Source organism: Lissotriton vulgaris, chromosome 1_1, assembly GCF_964263255.1.
Source record: "Lissotriton vulgaris chromosome 1_1, aLisVul1.2, whole genome shotgun sequence".
NCBI lineage: Eukaryota > Metazoa > Chordata > Amphibia > Caudata > Salamandridae > Lissotriton > Lissotriton vulgaris.
The window spans coordinates 1,128,777,685-1,128,797,474 of NC_141685.1; the positions used below are offsets into that span (position 1 = coordinate 1,128,777,685).

A 19,790-nucleotide genomic window follows, 5' to 3' on the forward strand; every position below is an offset into this window, starting at 1 on the left:
CTTTTTTAGAGGCTCTTATTGTAATCATGCCTAAACCAGATAAAGATCATACCCTATGCCAAAATTATCGTCCAATCTCATTAATTAATTATGATTGTAACATTTTTGCAAAAATTCTTGCCTCTAGATTGGATAATGTTATAGCCCTACTAATCAAACCTGACCAATCTGGATTTATTAGAGGTCGACCTATTTCTAATAATGCTACGATGTTTTCTAATATTCTTTTGTTGGGGATAATGCTAGCTGCATTATCCCTTGATGCAGAAAAGGCATTTGATCGTATAAATTGGCCATTCATGTTCAAAATTCTTCATTGGTTTGGTTTCGGTCCCAAATTTATTTCATTTAATAAATTATTATAATCTGAACCCTGAGCATCTGTTTCTGTCAATGGTCTTTTGTCCCCATATTTTACCTTACATAGAGGTACCAGACAAGATTGTCCACTTCCCCTCTTTTATTAGGTCTCGGTAATATCCGGTCTGCCGAAGGCAGACCGGATGTCCGAGAATTATTGTCAGTAAGAGGGATGCTTTATCCCTCCCTCTTTTTGGCTCTCCCTCCATTGGCTGGCTTCCTAAACAGAGGCCAGCCATTGGAGGAGAGAGCTGTCCCTCGGAATAAGCTCCGTCTTTTTCGGATTTGGGGGCGTAGATTTTGCTGTTCTTTAGACAGTGACGTCGTCCGTCACTCAGGACAGCAAAGCCACGCCCCCAAATCTGAAAAATTCAGAAGCCGGCGGGCGCCATTTTTTCTCGTCGCCCTGAGCTCTCCCTCCTCCCGTTCCGAGCTCCAGGCGTCGGAGGCACAAACTCTCGCTTCCTCGTTCTTGCCTTCTGCCCCCAGGTAAGCTTCCTAACTGTTGTCTGTTGGGAGTGTCAGCGGGTGGGGGGGGCACTGTTTCACGCAATGTGGGGCGTTTTGTTCGGTTGTTTAAACCTACTGTTTGTATGTAAAGCTGCCTGAGCTCTCCCTCCTCCCGTTCCGAGCTCCAGGCGTCGGAGGCACAAACTCTCGCTTCCTCGTTCTTGCCTTCTGCCCCCAGTTAAGCTTCCTAACTGTTGTCTGTTGGGAGTGTCAGCGGGTGGGGGGGGCACTGTTTCACGCAATGTGGGGCGTTTTGTTCGGTTGTTTAAACCTACTGTTTGTATGTAAAGCTGCATGCACGCTGTTAGCACTTCGAAGCGGTTCTATATAGTAATCGAGATAGTGAACACTTTTCAAATGTGAAAACGCAACATTCTAAGTTGTAGGTAGTTTCACAAACAAGAATGCGTGCGACAGCTACCCACGCGCTGGTGGTGGATGTGTGTGCGTGTGTGGGCGCGTATCTGCAGCAGCCGAGCACTGATTTGATGGGCAGTCCTGAAAAGAGTGTGACACTAAAGGTGTTTCTGTGTAGCAGTGAGCCCTGATGGTGTGTGTGTAACTGTGTTGTGTGTGTACACATCAGTAGCACGGCCTCTGGCTGTCGGTGTCACAGCATCGCTGGACTGCAAACTAGAATCTATAATTAAAAAAAAGTTCGGAAACCTAATCCGAACCAGCACGAGAGCCCCCTTCACTCTCCCGCCGCCCAGACCGGACCGGAAGACCCCCTCCCCAAAAGACACCAGCTCTCTAATGTATGCGGCTTTCTATAGCGCCAAGAGGCGGCGGAGCGCTGTACAGGCCCCTAAACACTAAACATTAGGACTATTCCAGTGCTTCCTTGCTCTCTAGCCAGGTTTTTCTATACAAACACACACACATGTTCAAAGCAACCCCAGCACTGACGTGTGCACGGAAACACATGTAAGCAGCAGAGCGCCGGTATCTGCAGCAGCCGAGCACTGATTTGATGGGCAGTCCTGAAAAGAGTGTGACACTAAAGGTGTTTCTGTGTAGCAGTGAGCCCTGATGGTGTGTGTGTAACTGTGTTGTGTGTGTACACATCAGTAGCACGGCCTCTGGCTGTCGGTGTCACAGCATCGCTGGACTGCAAGCTAGAATCTGTAATACAAAAAAAAGTTCGGAAACCTAATCCGAACCAGCACGAGAGCCCCCTCACTCTCCCGCCGCCCAGACCGGACCGGAAGACCCCTCCCCAAAAGACACCAGCTGTCTAATGTATGCGGCTTTCTATAGCGCCAAGAGGCGGCGGAGCGCTGTACAGGCCCCTAAACACTAAACATTAGGACTATTCCAGTGCTTCCTTGCTCTCTAGCCAGGTTTTTCTATACAAACACACACACATGTTCAAAGCAACCCCAGCACTGACGTGTGCACAGAAACACATGTAAGCAGCAGAGCGCCGGTATCTGCAGCAGCCGAGCACTGATTTGATGGGCAGTCCTGAAAAGAGTGTGACACTAAAGGTGTTTCTGTGTAGCAGTGAGCCCTGATGGTGTGTGTGTAACTGTGTTGTGTGTGTACACATCAGTAGCACGGCCTCTGGCTGTCGGTGTCACAGCATCGCTGGACTGCAAACTAGAATCTGTAATACAAAAAAAAGTTCGGAAACCTAATCCAAACCAGCACGAGAGCCCCCTTCACTCTCCCGCCGCCCAGACCGGACCGGAAGACCCCTCCCTAAAAGACACCAGCTGTCTAATGTATGCGGCTTTCTATAGCGCCAAGAGGCGGCGGAGCGCTGTACAGGCCCCTAAACACTAAACATTAGGACTATTCCAGTGCTTCCTTGCTCTCTAGCCAGGTTTTTCTATACAAACAAACACACACACTTGTTCAAAGCAACCCCGGCACTGACGTGTGCACGGAAACACGTGTAAGCAGCAGAGCGCCGGTATTTTGTTTGTGTGCACACAAGCGTCTGCAGCCTAGCTCTGATGGTGTGCTGTGCACGCACTGGTATGTTTGCAGCAGTGAGAGCAATCATTGTGTGTGCACACAAGCGCCTGCAGCATCGCTCTGGTGGTGTGCTGTGCACAACCGGATCTGCAGCAGTCGATGCACTGTTTGTGTATGTGAACACACGTCTGCAGCAGTAAGAGCAGTTATTGTGTGCACACACCTGTCTGCAGCAGAGCCCCGGTGGTGTGCGTGCACAGACACGCGTGCAGCAGTCCAAACACTGTGTCAACACACACGCCTGCAGCTGTGAGATCACGTATTGTGTGTGTACAGGTGTGGGCAGCAGTCCATGCACTGTGTGAACACACACCTGCAGCTGTGAGGTCACGTATTGTGTCTGCACACACGTGTGCAGCAGTCCATGCACCGTGTGAACACACACGCCTGCAGCTGCGAGATCACGATTGTGTGCACACAATTGTGTGCAGCAATTCATGCACAAAGGCTTGTGCACTGGGCGATCAAGCATAATGCAGTGGATAAGGACAGGTGGAATGTGAATAAGGAGATACAAAGATTTTGCAGTTTCATCGAAATTGGCTTTCCTGAGCCTAGCAACGTTTTGCAAGATGATTTCTGGTTATTTAGGCAAGGCGGGTGCATCTTTCCTTCATGAACAAAAAACTCAATTTTCTTGATATACATGAATCCTTGTCAAAAAAGGTGGCATATTATGGTGTTAAGTGTGTTATTTGAAGCAACTGTTTGAGTGTCGGGCAAAAAAGAAGACAGTAAAAAACCTTGTAGGGGAAAGCTTGTTTGTGGCTGTTGGAGCAATAGCCTCAGTTATGTTTCTCATGCCTCTGAAGACGTGATACAGTCCGGGCCTCTGTTTCCCCTTAAAGCCCCATTAACTAGCTTGGGCCTTGCCTGTTCGCTGTGGTGCCCTGGTCCTTCTTCACCTCCTGTTTTGGGGTTTTGGGAATGTGTTTGGAGGAGATCACTTTACAAAAGGCGCTGCAGCCTCTGAGGGATCCCTCTAACCCAAGGCCTGCTCCCAAGTGACAGCAGGCTTTCTCGATAGAGACATGCCAAAGTGGGCCCTCCAACTCCCAGGGGTGCTCCCCTCCCGCTGTCCGTGTCTTTTTCCCGCCCCCTCCCGCTGATGAGGTCGCCGCTCTCTTTTCTCTTGTGCCTGGAGAGTTTGGCGGTGTATCAGGAAACTGTTGCCTTTTATGCCCGGTCCATGATGTGCAGTGGAACGAGCACTAATGAGCCTGGGATAGATTGTTCTTATTTCGCCTGACCGCTTATGTGTGCTGATCAGCGGCATGAGAGGTAAGTGCCGGTCTTGGGGTGGGAGGTATTTGGAGCATGTTTGTTTGTTGCTTATTGTTAGCATGCATTCCACATCACTCTCAAACACACTACCTCACAACTTTACTCTCTTTCTATCTCACTACCTCACTCTATTTATTTCTATCTCACTATCACTACCTCACTATATCACGACTCACTCCCTCAAAAATTCACTACATCACTCTCTCACTAACTCACTCTCTATCTCACTACCTCACAACTTCACTCTCTCTCTAACTCACTACCTCACTCTCTCTCTATTTCACTCTCGCTCTATCTCACTACCTCACAAACTGTTTCTATCTCACTACCTCAGAACATCCCTCTCCCTCCCTACCTCACTCTTTCACTACCTCACTCTATCTACCTACCTCTCCCTCACTACATAACTCTCTCTGCCTCACCACTCCACTATCTATCTCACTACCTCACTCTCTCACTACCTCACTCTCTAGCTCACAACTTCGCTCTCTCTATCTCTAACTCACTACTTCAATCACTCTCTAGCTCACTACCTCACTCTTTCTATCTCACTAACTCACTTTCACTCTCTTTCACTACCTCTTTCTCCATCTCACTACATCACAACATCACTCTATGCTTATATCTCACTACCTCACTACCTCCCTCTCCCTCACTACCTCCCTCTCCCTCACTACCTCACTCTTTCACTACTTCACTCTCTCTCACTACCTCACTCTCTATCTATGTCAATACCTCACTCTCTCTCTCTCTATCTCACTACCTCACTCTCTCTCTGCTAATGCAGTAGGTACCACATATGCAAAAAAAGCTAATGCCAATAGAAATTACAATGCCATTTATTTAGGGATACAAAAAAGGTAAAAAAACCAATGAGCAATACCAATAGCTCTACCTATAATATTGCCGAGACCATTGCATTGTAAATGTTTGTTTCTCTTGTGCCTTGAACCTTTCCTTGAACGCATTTGTCATAACCCCTTAATAACGGGGTTTCAACATAAATCCCACAAAATCAAATTATCGTCCTATGCAGATGATATCTTGATCTATCTCTTTAAACCTCCTTCCTCTCTGCCTCCTTTTTTGCAGGAAATTGATTTATACTCTAAAGTTTCTGGCTATAAACAAACTTTTTCCAAAACTGAGGTCTTATCTTTAAACTCTGCTTGTTATCAATATATGTTTTCTGACACCAATTTTAAATGGTGTCCCTCAAAATGTTAATATCTGGGCGTATGATTTTCCCCTACTATCCCTCACACTCTTTTACACAATTTAAATGCACTAAAACTTAAGATTCAAAATTCTTTTAATTCTTGGTCCCCTCTTTTTCTATCTTGGTGGGGTAGATTGGACACTATCAAAATGATGATTGTTCCGCTCATTCTTTTCTTACTTTCTATGCTACCATTTAAAATTCCCAATTACTATTTTAAACAACTTGACTCTCTCTGTATTAAATTCTTATGGAATAATAAGCCATCTCGCATTGCCTTATCTGAATTAATTAAACCAAAACCTGAAGGGGGTGTGAGATTCCCTAATTTTAAATTATACCATACTGCTTTTTTATTTAGACAATTTTATGCTTTAAATAAGCAGGATCAAGATTCACCGATACCCAGATGGATTACTTTTGAGCGCTCCTTACTACATTAACTCTCCTTTTCCATCATTTGCTCTATTTCCAATTGCACCTTTATTTCTCAAATTTAAAAATATTCCCAACATTTGATACATTCACTGTTTACAGATCATGCTACCTTTCAACAAGCATTTCTTGTTTCTTCCATTTGGTATAATAAATTCATTAAGTTTCAACACAAATCATTCTATTTCAAACATTGGAAAGAAAATGGTAATTTTTATGTTCATGAACTAGTATCCCATAACTCTGTAATACCCTTCACTGCATTACAAGGACACTATCATTTACCCCTATCCTACTCTCCCCAATATTCACAAATAACAAATGCTCTACAGCCATTCTTGTTATCCAAACATTTCTCTGATGACCCCATTTCATTTGCATCCCTGACCCCTTGAACACAATCCTCCCTGACTCCACTCCTAAAGCTTCTGTTATATACAAGCTTTTGTCTACTCCCATATCTGATAGATCAGAATCCATCATAGAATTAGCGTGGGAACAAGAAATCCCTATATCTCTTTCCCCCAATCGATGGAACAAACTATGGCATAACATTTTCACTACCTCAAGAGCTGCTAACACTCCTCAAACTTTATTTTTCCTCTACAACAGAGCAGTTTGCACTCCGGTTCATATTCATAAGATTTACCCCTCTTCCCCGCCCCCTCGTTGGTTTTGTCTCTCCTCGGATGGCAAATTGTTACACTTAATATATTATTGTCCTAATGTTTTTAAATTCTGGAAATCCATTTGGTCTACGTCCTCTAAGATATTTCATTGTAATATCCCATTATCAATTACAAATGTATTTCTTGGACACCTCACCAAAGTTGAAACTGTTTGATCTTTTAATTTCTCTTGCATTTAAAGCTATTTTAACTTCTTGGAAAGATAACTCTAAAGTTTGTACTTTAATGTGGTGGAGCCTAATTTGGAATGAACATAGAATTTCTACGGTCTCATCATCAACCTTATCTCAGAAAATCAAATCTGATCTCTTTTGGATTCCCTTTACTACTTTCCTATCTTTACACACATCTGTACCTTAATTACTTATCTTATCTTTCCCCTCTCCTCTTCTCTTCATGTTTTTCTTTTTCTCTTTTTGCTATTTTTCGTTCTTTTTCTTTGTTATCTTAAATATTTATTCCACTATCACCTGATTTACTATGTACCCTTTACTTTTCTTACTTATTTTCATTTTATGATGGTTTCTTTACCCCTTTTTTCTCATTATTACCACAACTGATTGTTCCTTATTATAATATCTTTTAATAGTATTTGTTTTATTATTCTACTGTTTCATCTTATGCTTCATTGTATCCTTGGTACTTTATTGTTATATCAATAAAAAAATATATATATTAATAACATAAAGTGCTACTGTGCTTTTAATACCATAGTCTTAATCGGAAAGATGAGCTGTCCTGATTAGTTCCTAGTATAAGAGTAGAAATGTTATCATTTTGCAGTTAAGCTGAGGGTCTGTCGGATTAAGACAATTAAGTATGGTGGATCTGCAGGTGTTGATGTCTCTAATATTAAAAATGTTTTTTAACAATTAACACCAAGGCCGTAATCAAAGGCCGAAAGGTGGTCACAGCTGGCAGCCCTCTTGCCACGGTGCGTCACACTGTACCAGACAGCCTCTGTTGTCTGCTGCCCTGATGCCGGTCTTAATATATATAATTATAAAAGTTAACAAGAAATACAGCAGATTTTATGGCATGACACAGAGGCCAATATTATGCAAATCTCCTTTATTGCCACAGCTCAGCAGTAACAATGAAGAGAATATAGAACTCAAACAACATTCCAATCTAGTATATAGTGCATGAGCACACGTCCATCTTCCTTCTTTGTTGCTGCTGCTCAACAAGATAAGTACTCTCATTGCATTTGTGCTTATACAGTTGTTTGTTTACCTACTTGTACTTGTTTTCACACGACTGGGTCCTATTGACCCAACTATGTGATACCCCTTTTTAGGTTTTGCCTCGCCAAAAAGATGCGCTCTGCGCATCTTTTTCGCGCAGGCGAAAACCTGATGAGAACTGTAGTGTGGCTTTGGGTCGGCCCTCGTCATTCATTGGCTGGCTCCATAAATGGAGCCTAGCCATTGGATGAGGGGCCTGTCCGTCAATGCCGGACCAGACACAGGGGCGTCCCCGACATTCTTTGGCTTTTGCCGACGTCACGCGACGTCAGCCGAAAGCCGGGAACGCCCCCGAATCCGGTCCGGCATTGAAGGCACCCGGAAGAAGTCCAGGTGAGTGCTTGCTTTAATTTCCCGCTGTTCCCACCCCCTCTCCTGCTCGCAGCGTCCCCCGTCCCCGTTCCCGCCCCCCTCCCGCTGGTGAGCGTGCTTTCCTCTACAATGCCCGTTCCCGCCCCCCTCCCGCTCTCCGTGTCTCCGGGCCCCCTTTCCCGCTCTACAATGCCCGTTCCCGCCCCCCGTGTCTCCGGGCCCCCTTTCCCGCTCTACAATGCCCGTTCCCGCCCTCAGCCGAGAGCTGAATTTCGCACTGTTTACCCCTAATCCGTGCATTGCAGAACAGGGAACAACAGCCGCAGCCCAATCTGCTTCTGCAATCGTCGTCTCATGATGCACGTGCACTCCGTTACTCTTCTGGGCGCTACAGTCTCAGACAGTGAATACAACTGCAGGGATTCCAATGATGATCCCACTCCTCCGGCAGCTCGTGACTTGACCCCAGATTTAGAACTCGGGATCTCTACCCCCGGCTGCTGCTATCCTGAGCGGGCTCCCCTGGTGTTCCTGGAGGAGGCATCCACCCTGCCTGCAGCCGGTATGTTAAGCCGAGAGCTGAATTTCGCACTGTTTACCCCTAATCCGTGCATTGCAGAACAGGGAACAACAGCCGCAGCCCAATCTGCTTCTGCAATCGTCGTCTCCTGATGCACGTGTACTCCGTTACTCTTCTGGGCGCTACAGTCTCAGACAGTGAATACAACTGCAGGGATTCCAATGATGATCCCACTCCTCCGGCAGCTCGTGACTTGACCCCAGATTTAGAACTCGGGATCTCTACCCCCGGCTGCTGCTATCCTGAGCGGGCTCCCCTGGTGTTCCTGGAGGAGGCATCCACCCTGCCTGCAGCCGGTATGTTAAGGAAGGAACACGGAGACAGGCGGAAGCAGCGAGATCTGTACCCAGCAGTGGTTCTCAGAGCAGAAGGGTCCCTCCAGAGCCAGGGGGTGGGTCAGGAGACTGAGCAGAGAGGTGCACCAGGAGGCAGAAGCAACGAACGCAATAGACTCTGTAACCCCAGCCCCTTGTTCCTAAGAGATGGGACAGCTCGAGCGAAGCGAGTTCGGTGTACCCGTGCTAGTTCTTTAATAATGTGTATTAGGGTTTTCTTCGACCGTAAACCCAATTGCTAAGTACAGCTCATTAAAAAAAGCTATATATATTATATACCGTTTTTTTCGTTGTACATACATCGGCATTAAAAGAGCGGACGGGTACAGGCTTACCCTTCATGGTGAGTGCGGGCGGTTTCTTATATTTCATTATTTTTTACTCGTATGTTATACGCATCTAAAGGGCCAATGCTTGCAATGTTTAACATACAGCCCTAAACACAATTCAAACAATACAATACAGATAGTAAAAAAACAAAATATGTATGGAAAAATGTTTTAGTGGATTAGTTAGTGGGGACAGCGTAGAGTACGCTGAAGCTTCTTCGGTTTAGGACCTGGCACACTGGGTGCAGATGCCACCAGCAGCCTAGGGGGAAACCCCAAACACCCACCTGGCACACTATTTCCACTGCATGTTGAACACCTGACACCTATACTTATCACGTATTTCATTTCGACCGCGGGATCACGGAAGGAAGAAGGGGAACACCTCGGACTCTTTGGGACCTTACAGATGGCAAGCCAATTGGACTTCCGGTCGGGCCCTTCTGAAAACTTCGTTGAACTCAAAGCGGCAAAAAAACAGAACTGTTATTTGAGAGTGTAGACACTTGATTCACCTGTTCTGCTCGGCGCGTTGAAAATGCGTGTATCTGACAGGAGTGTAGATATTTTGATTACGAAAATAAATACTGCGTTATTTTACCTACCATGATGCCATTAAAACTCACAGGACGACAGCGCAGATGACATTACTCTGTGCATATTTTCGAATAAATGTACCAGCATGTTTGCTACCCGATGGTATTTGAGAAGAGAAAGAAATATTTATTTTGACCAGAATGGTTTTAAACAGCTTTTTTTTCATTGAAAGGAAATACAAATAACATTTAAAAAAGGTTCTCCTTGTGCAAATTCCCCCGATAGAAACCTAACTATTATCATCTACACAGATCTAAGATCCATAAAATGCAGGGGAAATAATAGGGTTTTAAGCAATGAGTACTAAACAGCCTGGAGGAAACTCCGGCTTATTAAAAAAAAAAGCCAGAGCGTCCCCAGCACTGCTTGTGTAGCAAAATGAAAGCGAATAGCACTATTGATTAAGCGCATTACTGGGGAGAAAAGCAATGTCCAGAAAGAGCTCGGGGCACGTCTCGGAAGCGTGCGCACACCAAGATGAATATTTGGGATACGGAGAGATGTCCGGCTCTGACCCCCGTTTATTCCGTGAGATGTTTGCTTTCCAGATGCCTTTTTCTCCGGCTTCTCCTGCGTGCTCTCCCTCCGTTCCTCCTCTCGTCTTCGTCCCTCCGCGCCACTAATCTCAGACAGCAGTCAGGCCCTTCAGTTTATGGTTGCGTTCATTTCATCATATTGTGGCAGGCGTGACGGAAAGTGTCACTGAACTACGTTTTACAGCAACTATCCGCATTTAAAATATACCCCCTTTTGCTAATAACATGCTTGTTGCCTTTCAGTTTTGAACTCGGCAGCAACTTGCAAAGGGTGTGGATAGTGAGTACAGCCTACTCTCCATGCACATTCCCACAAATTCCGTATTTCTCACCCACTACAGTCTTTAAACCTAGCCTAATCAGGGATTGAAAGTAGGTACTGCCAGCTGGACACAGCCAACGGGAGCTACTATACACAAAATAAAAATGTATTTTACCTTTAACAAATATTCTCTAGGCTTCGCATCTTCTATGCATTTACAAGCTTTAATTATTCCCCGTTATCAGGCTAAGACCCCCAGTACTCGGTTTCATTGCAGCAGTAATGGTAAAATCCCACTTCCTGATGGACCACCATCAGTGCTTAATTTGTAAAAGATTGAGTGCCGGTGCCCAAAGGTCTGCTCGGAAGCCCGCAGCCGGTGCTGCTTTAAACAGCTGTTTGCACACTTTGTCTGGACTCCTGAGCACTCTGTTTACTGGCAGTGCACCACCCAAAATCAGGTTCACCTGTAGCAAAGTGCCTGTCTCTGAAGTGCTTGAGGTTTGCAGGCCTGCAGTGTGCGCTGCACTGTGCAGCAGGAAGCAAGCCAGGCTCAAAGCTTTGAAGACTTCTAAGAGCATTATGGCGTCATCCAACCACATGCAGCCAGTGCTTATTTTGTAAAAGAATCAGTGCAGGCTCCCAAAGCTCTGCTCGGATGTCTGTGGCCTGCGCTATTAAATTTGGTACACCAATCACCAAGGCTTCGTAGTGTTAAATCCAGCTCATGCCTCTCTAATCCACCACGTGGCACTCCCGCACCCTGTATCTTAGTCAGTATTTGTAAAGTGCAACTCTTGCAGGTACCTGCTTTATCCCTTTGCAATGTTTTTCTTTCTTTCTTTCTCTTCCTCCTTCTTTCCTTTTTGTGTATTTTCCCCTCTCTTGCTCTCAGTAAATGTCTGATGCAAGAAAATAAGTGCCGGTCTGCAAAAATGAGAGCCTGTGGGCCCCACCGTCAACCACTGGTTCAAATTAAGCATTGCGTGCAGCAGAAACATAAATGACAAAATACATAAATGGTGCCCTGCAACCAGTAATTGAACGGCTTCTCCCCAGAACCGCAGAAGTGAATCGACTTCAATGGGGAACACCCACTCCTTAGCTCCAAGCAGTCAGTTTAACTTTAAAAGGAACCTTGTTAGACAAATACCGACATCTTTTAAAGAATCTCATCATTCATGAAGAGGGGCAAGAGATTAAGCTATTGCCATTGTAAATAACAATGCCATTTATTTATGTTTACAAAAAACATAAATAAAAATAATGTCAAGGGCAATGCCAATAGCTCTAACTTTAACAAAGGCAAAACCATTGCATTGTAAATGCTTGTTTAAAGTGTGTTTGCTTTACATGCGATTTTATTTTAAAGCTTAGACCTTTGTGTATATATCAACATTGCTTTAACTCTGCCTTGCGCATTCATTGCTTTGTGCGATGCCCAGAACTGCCGCCGATTCTTAACTTATGTATCCATTTTTAACTTTATACAAATTTGTGTTAAAATGCCATTTTTAAGCCCCGATTTCAGAACTGAACACATATCCGTTATTTTTAACCTGAAAAAAGTGTCAATTCTAAATTCACCCGTCACCTCACTTTTTTACATTCCTCCCTCCCCCTTCCTTCTATGTTCATCTCGCTTTTCCCCCAATCAGACCAACCACCAGTTGTCATGGGAGCTCATTCCTGGAGTGCAGCAGCGTTCCCTGCTATTTATTGCTCTTTGGGCTGGGCTACCTTCACACCCATAGATCTCTCGCTGTTATGTAAATGCAGCCATTAGTGTTGGAGGGGCACACAAAGGGAAGCAGTTCCTGCGCTGAAAAAACACAAACATGAAAAGAAAACCGGCTTTGAGGAAGGTGTACTATTGTGCTGCCCTGCCACTCGCTTTAGTAAGGCCAGTGCAATACCCTAAATGGGACTGGATTACTGACCGCAGTCCCAGCCCAGGAAGTTTCACGCACCTGATGGAGAGGGGGATGGGGGTTGGGGGAGGGGGCTAAGGCACTTTCACCTGAATGGTCGTTGCACACCTAATTAACAGTGCAAGGTCTGCCTACATCCTGTCTTGTTAATCACAGTGTGATGGAAGACCTCTCAACACCTGCAGTGTGGGGAAATTCAAAAGAGCACCTCTGGACTTTAGCATCGTCCGTGCAAAAGTCTACTTCAGAGGCTCAGTGCGATTGCGAAATCCGGTAGCAGAGCGTTATCTGTCCTGCGTTGGGTGAGATATCATACCTTAGCCTGCTGTGCCATCAATCAGGGTACTGGTACTCTCTCTGACTAAAAAAAAGTTGCGGTACTGACGGCTAGAAAATTTGGTAGTACTGGTACTCAGCACTGGTGAGTACTGGCCCATTTAAAGCACTGTTTTCTGCTAGACTACGACCTGCTTTTGGTTACGTATACCTGTCTGTACATGCGGCAGAGGCAACAGGTGAGTGAGGTTTTTTGGCCTGTTTGTGTAAAGCAGTGGAGGTTACAGTCTGGGTAAAAGTTTGGAGGAGGGGCGGAGCAAGGCAGGCATGAGACCTTGATCCGGCTGACAGCTATTGCTGCAACCTTTGACCTGGGAGCAGGAATTACCATCTTCTTAATGTATTGTATTGTATTGTAATTGCATTTATATAGCGCTTACTACCTCTGGCGAGGCGTCGAAGCGCTTTTTCGGTGAGTAGCACGCTACTCCGGGACCCATATAGGATTAGTGTTGAATTAGTATAGTGAAACATGCAAGTACATTTTAAGTGGTGGATAGGTTAGTCAGTTATTTGGATTTGGAATGATAGCAGAAGGATAGAGGAGGACAAAGGTTTGTATTTATATAGCGCTTGTTGACACACGCTATTCATGAAGCCTACAAAGGATTAGTGGTGAATTAATATAGTGAAATATGAAGTAATTTCAGTGGTGGATATTAGTCAGTTACTTGGAGTGAGAAGGATAGCGGAGGGATAAAAGGGGAAGAAAGATTTGCATTCATATAGCACTTGTTACCCCTGATGGGTGTTGAATCCCTTTTCTGGCGAGTAGCACGCCACTCTGGAACCCATAAAGGATTACTGTTGAAAATTAGTATAGTAACAAAAAATATGAAGTAATTTGAGTAATGGACATGTTAATCAATTATTTGGGTAGTATATTAGTATAGTTTAATATGGAATTTGAGAAGTGAACATGCTAGTCTGTTAATTTCGATTGAAAAGGATAGTGGAGGGATAAAGCAGTGAAAGATTTTTTTTTTTTTTTTAGGTCTTAGCAATAGGAGGAGGCTTTTGGATGAGTAAAAAGGAGTTTTGGAGGGGAAGACACAGAGGAAAGAGTTTAGAAAGGTTTGTTTTAGGGGATCGATATAGTAAAAGAGGTGTCAGATGATACAAGGAGGGGTAGAGTAGGAGAGAGTCCAGAAAGGGTTATTTTGGCAATCATAGTAGTAGTATGGGGTTTGGGATAACTGAGAGAGTGGATGTAGAGGATATATTGATAGATGAATAGGATGAGTGATAGGGTAGTGCATTGGAAATGCTAAATTAGAAGAAAGTGATAAATATGTAAATCCATAATTACATTGAATGTATATGTGTTGCAAGAGTTACAACGTGTGGTGGTGTGCAGTGTGTGTGTGTGTGTTGTGCGTTAGTGTTATTATTGTAGAAGGGAGGCAATCATGGGCAGGGAAAACCACAAATTTAAAACACAACACAGCTGATAAAATATGCAATTACAGGCAGACTAAAGCTACAATTTTTAACTGTAACAACCACAGGCATAGACAGTAAACACAGAAAGTGAAAATCGTTTTTTAAACAACTTTTTGCCTTGGGAAGAGACAGCACTAGTCTGTCTCCTTACCACTTCCTGGACTCTGCGCACTGCAATTTGGGGCACAGGTAGGCTTCAACTCACAAGATGGAGGAAAATGATTTGCGGTGCACCCAGCAAGGCCTTAAGGGGCCTGGGCAGGTGTGAGAGGAGGGCTCAGACTTGCCTGGTAGCTGAATAGCCAATTGTCTGCTGGCCTGGGGGTGGGGGCTGGGCAGCTGCTTCTCCTGTTCAGAATCTCCTAGGAGACAGACAGGCTCAATCCACACTTTGGACTTCAGCAGGTAAAGGGCCTCACTAACTTGAAATCTAACAATACTGTTTGAATAAAACTTTACTCCCCCTGCTGGCCAAAGAATGAAGTGCACAGGCCCTAGTAAAACACAGTTTAAACAGCTCACAGAAGCACCCTCTGATGTAGAAAAAACCCTGTTGCTGGGGTGGGGAGGCAGGGGGGCTGGTTTCACTGGCTTGTGAACACAAAATGGTGGCTGGGTGTGCACTGTTTTAACATACAGATCTTAGCACAGAGCAAAGGAGAAATTTGGAGGGAAAACAGATTTGTCACCAAGGAATGAGAGGGACAAACTACAGAGGTTGGACTGCAAATCCCACAATTCAACGCACTAAATGGAGGCAATCATGGGCAGGGAAAACCACAAATTTAAAACACAACACAGGTGATACAATATGCAATTACAGGCAGGCTAAAACTATAATTTTTAACTGTAACAACCACAGGCATAGACAGTGAACACCAACCTTGGCCCTCCCAATCACGGCATAAAACCAATTGTAAAATGCACATGTTAAATTTCTCTTTCTCTGTGTCATCGGGCCGAACATTGTTGTTTTCTTGAGCTGCTGTGGCCTGGGCTGGGCAGTGTCTGGTCCTATTTCAGCCTTACCCAAGTTTTTCACAGGTCTGTAAAGACCATTTACATACCTTTGTCAACTGGTTAAGGAGGCTTTTGTTTGCACCCCTTGAGTATCCTTGAGTCCCCACTCTGCCTATTCCTTACATTTGTATTTTACTTTTACTGCCACAGAAGGAGAATGCATTTCATGAAAAGGCATATCACAAGTAGGGTTGCCACCTTTTCAAGCAACAAATATTGCCCATTTGTTGTTTAAAGAGTCTGCAAAGCTCTGTCTGTGATACTAAATAGGGTTGTATATCAAATTGAATGTATTCATTTGTAACATGACTTTTCTGTTTTTGTTTCCTTTAATTATTAGTCATGGATCATTAATGCAGCTTTAGAACACATTTAAAAGTGTTTTCTATTTATATGTGCAGTTTTAAGAATGCACAGACAAGGGCTAAAAATACCGGTACTAGGTGCTTTATGTACTGGCTGGGACATCAAAATACCTGTGGTGTCGGTAGAAATCTGGTCAGGTGGCAACCCTAGTGGCAAGATTTTGTTTGCTGCAGGATCAGCAAATTATTTATTTCGTCCACCCTTCATCCCTGATTGATGCCATAATAGCGATAGTTTAACTTGTATCTGAAATCCGCCAACTGTCCATACTATGCTGTGTTACTCCAAGTGTCTACGCCTACATCCTGTATTCAGACAACTCACTCCTCATTCTCACAGCTCACGCTCACCCTGTACTCCCAGTGATCACACTACACCCACACTGCTCACCATGCACTCACGCCATTCTCCTTCCACTTACCATTCAGTCACATGAGCACACCTCTCACCCTGCACTCACAGCTTTCACACTTTACTCGCCATGCCTGAAGGAAGTTGCCCTTAGGGGCCACCTGGGTTACTTACAACCACCTGCTCTATGCCTTCCCAAGTAATGTAGAGTCGGTCAGACAGTAGTGAACATGCTTTTATTAGCAATACTTTGCAGAGGAGTCCAATCTGACCTGCACCCTAAGATGTCTGCCGAGGGACTGACCCCCCAACAGTCTACAACACGTAATGATTCTTCCCAAGAGCCTCCAACCACGCCCACAGTGGACAGTTACCGGCCTGGGCTGAACATGAACAAGGAGGGCACAGAGGGATGAGCTACCAACTGCTCGATGAGTACATGCTCTCTGCAACTCAAGGTTACCGTGCTGAGCCTCAGTGTCTCCTAACATGGGAGCAGAACTACACACTCGAATAGGTATGCGAGGGCAGAATGGCCTATTTGTTAGTAAGTCGAGAAACAGCCTTGAACAGAAGAGAAAATAATAACGAAATACAGTGTTCTGCTGAGGCAAGCAATACTAAATAATGAGGCCTAGTTCGGCACAGCCTAAGCTGCTTAATGGGGATTTCTAAATACAAAATGGAGGCACACTTGCTAACTGAAGCCTGCACATTACGGGGATAACTCAATGGGTTGCATAACATGAATACAAATGGCATCTATTTAGCCACACACTGCTAACCTAATAGAGCATGAAACGAGTGCATTGCAGGAATGGGAATTTAAAACCTAACAGACCCTCCTTTTAGCATGGGTGGCTAAATGTTTTATTGGCGCTATCCGGTAGGGTCTTTACAATTCTAATCAGGAGGGGAAATCTCTATTCACATGATCAATATCTTAATGCATGGATATTCTGTTCTAAGAGACAGTGCATACAAGGGCCTATTCTCGTATAACATATTCTTACATTGTAGCTGATGAAATGTGCGATATGTAGATGGGGCAACAAATACAGTGGGAAAAACAGAAAAGAAAGGCAACATTTGCAAACCATATCCTCCGATGCTAAGTATGAACTTGTGTACCAGGGGCAAAGTGAACATTATGATACAGAATTTAAGACGGGCCTATTGTCATGTTCGGTCTGTAAATTAAGTCATAGGTTCTCACCCACCTTAATCTCCCCGCTCCTGGTTACAAAAACGAACTGTCACATTAATGATCATGACAGGTGCATAATGTACACATTCATTTGCGTGCAGAAATCAATAAATGTCATATCTGGGACTGGAGAACAGAATCGAAGGTACACTAATCTAGACACTTGAATCATCATTTTATGTCCTCCTGTGCTCCCCTGTGCGAGGACCCAAAGTAACAAACATGTTCACAAGAGAAGCAGGTGCTGCATGAACTTGAGAGAGCACAGGATACTTCTCATTCAGGAAGTAGGATGTTCCTAACACTATTATTAGCACAATAACAACTAGGGATGCAACTTGCTCTTTCTATGTACCGACCCCGCTCTGGACAGGGAGGTGCAAAAGGCTATTTCTTCATCAATTGGGTGACCAAACGGTTACATGTTGATTGGGAGAGAAATGTAACACAATGGAATTGGTTACCAGGGAACAGGATGGGCAAAACTCTTCTTTCCAGTGTCCTTCAGAGAGCCATCACTGGTAGGCTCCTATTGTTCATCTGGTTTAGGCGCTGTTGAGTACCATCGGTGGAGCTACTCGTCTAGCTCTTTCTGGAAAAATCATCTTCACTCAGGATAGGGCACCCTCCCTCCCTCCTAGGAGGACACCTTCAACTAATCCTGTTCAGTGTCCAGGCCAGTGCACCAATCTCTTTTTCCCTACTCTATCTCTGTACCTTAGACAGGTGTCAGGGCTTGATAGCTTAGTACCACACAGGAGCAGAATTATGCCTTTTCCCAACTCTCCCCAAGCTACCTCTTCGCCAGGTTTATCTTTAGTAACCTACGCAGGTAAGTACCAAGGGGGGAAAGGGGAGTGGGAGAAAGAAGAGACTGCCCGCTATCTACTTTAGTGCTCTGCCTTTTTCTTCTTCTTCTTCTTTCTTCTTACAAGGCTGTGCAGATTACACTTCTAAACATCAACTTTGACTCCACAATTAAAGTTTAATAAATTGTTATTCAGACTATTATTAACTGTACTCTTATCTTACATAGGAGACTCGTAGGGGCTAGCTTCTCTTCTGTGGTGAGTGATGCAATTTTATTATAACGGTGTATGTTTTTCTCTTTTCTTATTTTCAGGTATGACTGAACTCAGGTATCTACTTCACAAGAGAGTAAACAAGTAAGTAACCATAACATTGACTGTCTTTTAAAATTTACCTATATCTAATCTACTCACTTCTTTTATTTCCAGTCTTTCTTTAATTCTTCTTCTTTTATAATTGTTGAAAAAAGGTAAGAGTGATAACAAGCTATTGGTTCTTGAGAGAACTTAATCACAAGGCAAAACAACTCCTTAGAAAAACCTGGATATAATAAAGGAATAGCTCTTAGTCAGTTCACTCCTAGAGAAAACCAACACTGTTTGAGTAAACTTCCTTCAAAACGCTTCTACCAATTCCACATTCATTGGTAGGAAGATAGTTCATTCCTTAACTCAACAGCTATAGCACTTACCCTATTGTAATATGGCACACTGCGCACCTGTCAGTCTTAAGAGCTTAATTCCAAAGACCTGCGCACTAATTTCGACTCTAACATATCATGCGCAATGGTCGACAACACGAGAACGCTACACTAGGCAAATTTTCATGAAGCAAGCTCTCTTTAATACTCATGCGCCAAGAAAATCAACTATGAATGCTTAGATACTCAGCTCTAACCGAATACACATGCGCACAAGAGGAGTCTCGAATGCTACTCACTTTGACATGCGTGGTACATTCGTTTCTCCGAAAAAAGGCTTCAGGAACTCTAACCAGTAGACTTTGTCGCTTTAACAAGCCCGATGTCGAAGAACCGACGCTGTCAGACGCCAACTATCTATCTAGTCACGACAAGTTTCAGGTAGGTCCTAACCTGTGAAAAGTCTCGGTGAAGTGCGCCACAGAACGTTGGAGCGCGCTTCACCTGAGGATCCTAATCAGGAAGCCACAACAACTAGACTGCTAAACTGCGGGTGTGCTGGCGGCCATCTTAGATGTCCAGCGTCGCCAGCACACTCGCCAACTCCAGACAGGGCAAGCTCTATTCGTAGTGCCATGTAGAAAGGGGGCAGATATAGTGGCCACAACAGGGCTGCGAGGAGGAAACCTCCCGTGAGCCCTGACAACAGGGTGCCTGCACCCTATTCTTCATCCATGAAGTCCATGCATACTAATACAACTTTCCCTCTGATGCACTGTCCTTCCGTTGGGGCACAAATTGTGCCTCAATATTCCGGGCACAGGGGGGGTCAAAGAAAAATGGGGTCAGACTCAAGAGGGCAAGGGAGCAGGGACCCAAACACAGGCAATCCCACAAGCTGGGCTCAATGGGCTAGGACTCAAGCACAGGTGGACCAACAGGTTGGGGCTCCTGGATAGCCCCTCTATCTTTTATTTTTCCTTGGTAGTGCGTCGTCCAGAACTTCTT

General features: G+C 44.5%; 1 protein-coding gene across 1 annotated transcript in view; it reads left to right on the top strand.

The window, feature by feature from the left end:
• The first annotated feature begins 8,396 nt into the window (after positions 1-8,396).
• The window catches only part of LOC147748756 (uncharacterized), a 30,346-nt gene continuing 18,952 nt past the window's right edge, over positions 8,397-19,790 (top strand). The window contains exons 1-3 of the mRNA XM_086928405.1: positions 8,397-8,601; positions 8,748-8,915; positions 18,456-18,490. Coding sequence (XP_086784531.1) covers positions 8,397-8,601; positions 8,748-8,915; positions 18,456-18,490 — 408 coding nt within the window. The remainder of the gene's footprint in view (positions 8,602-8,747; positions 8,916-18,455; positions 18,491-19,790) is intronic.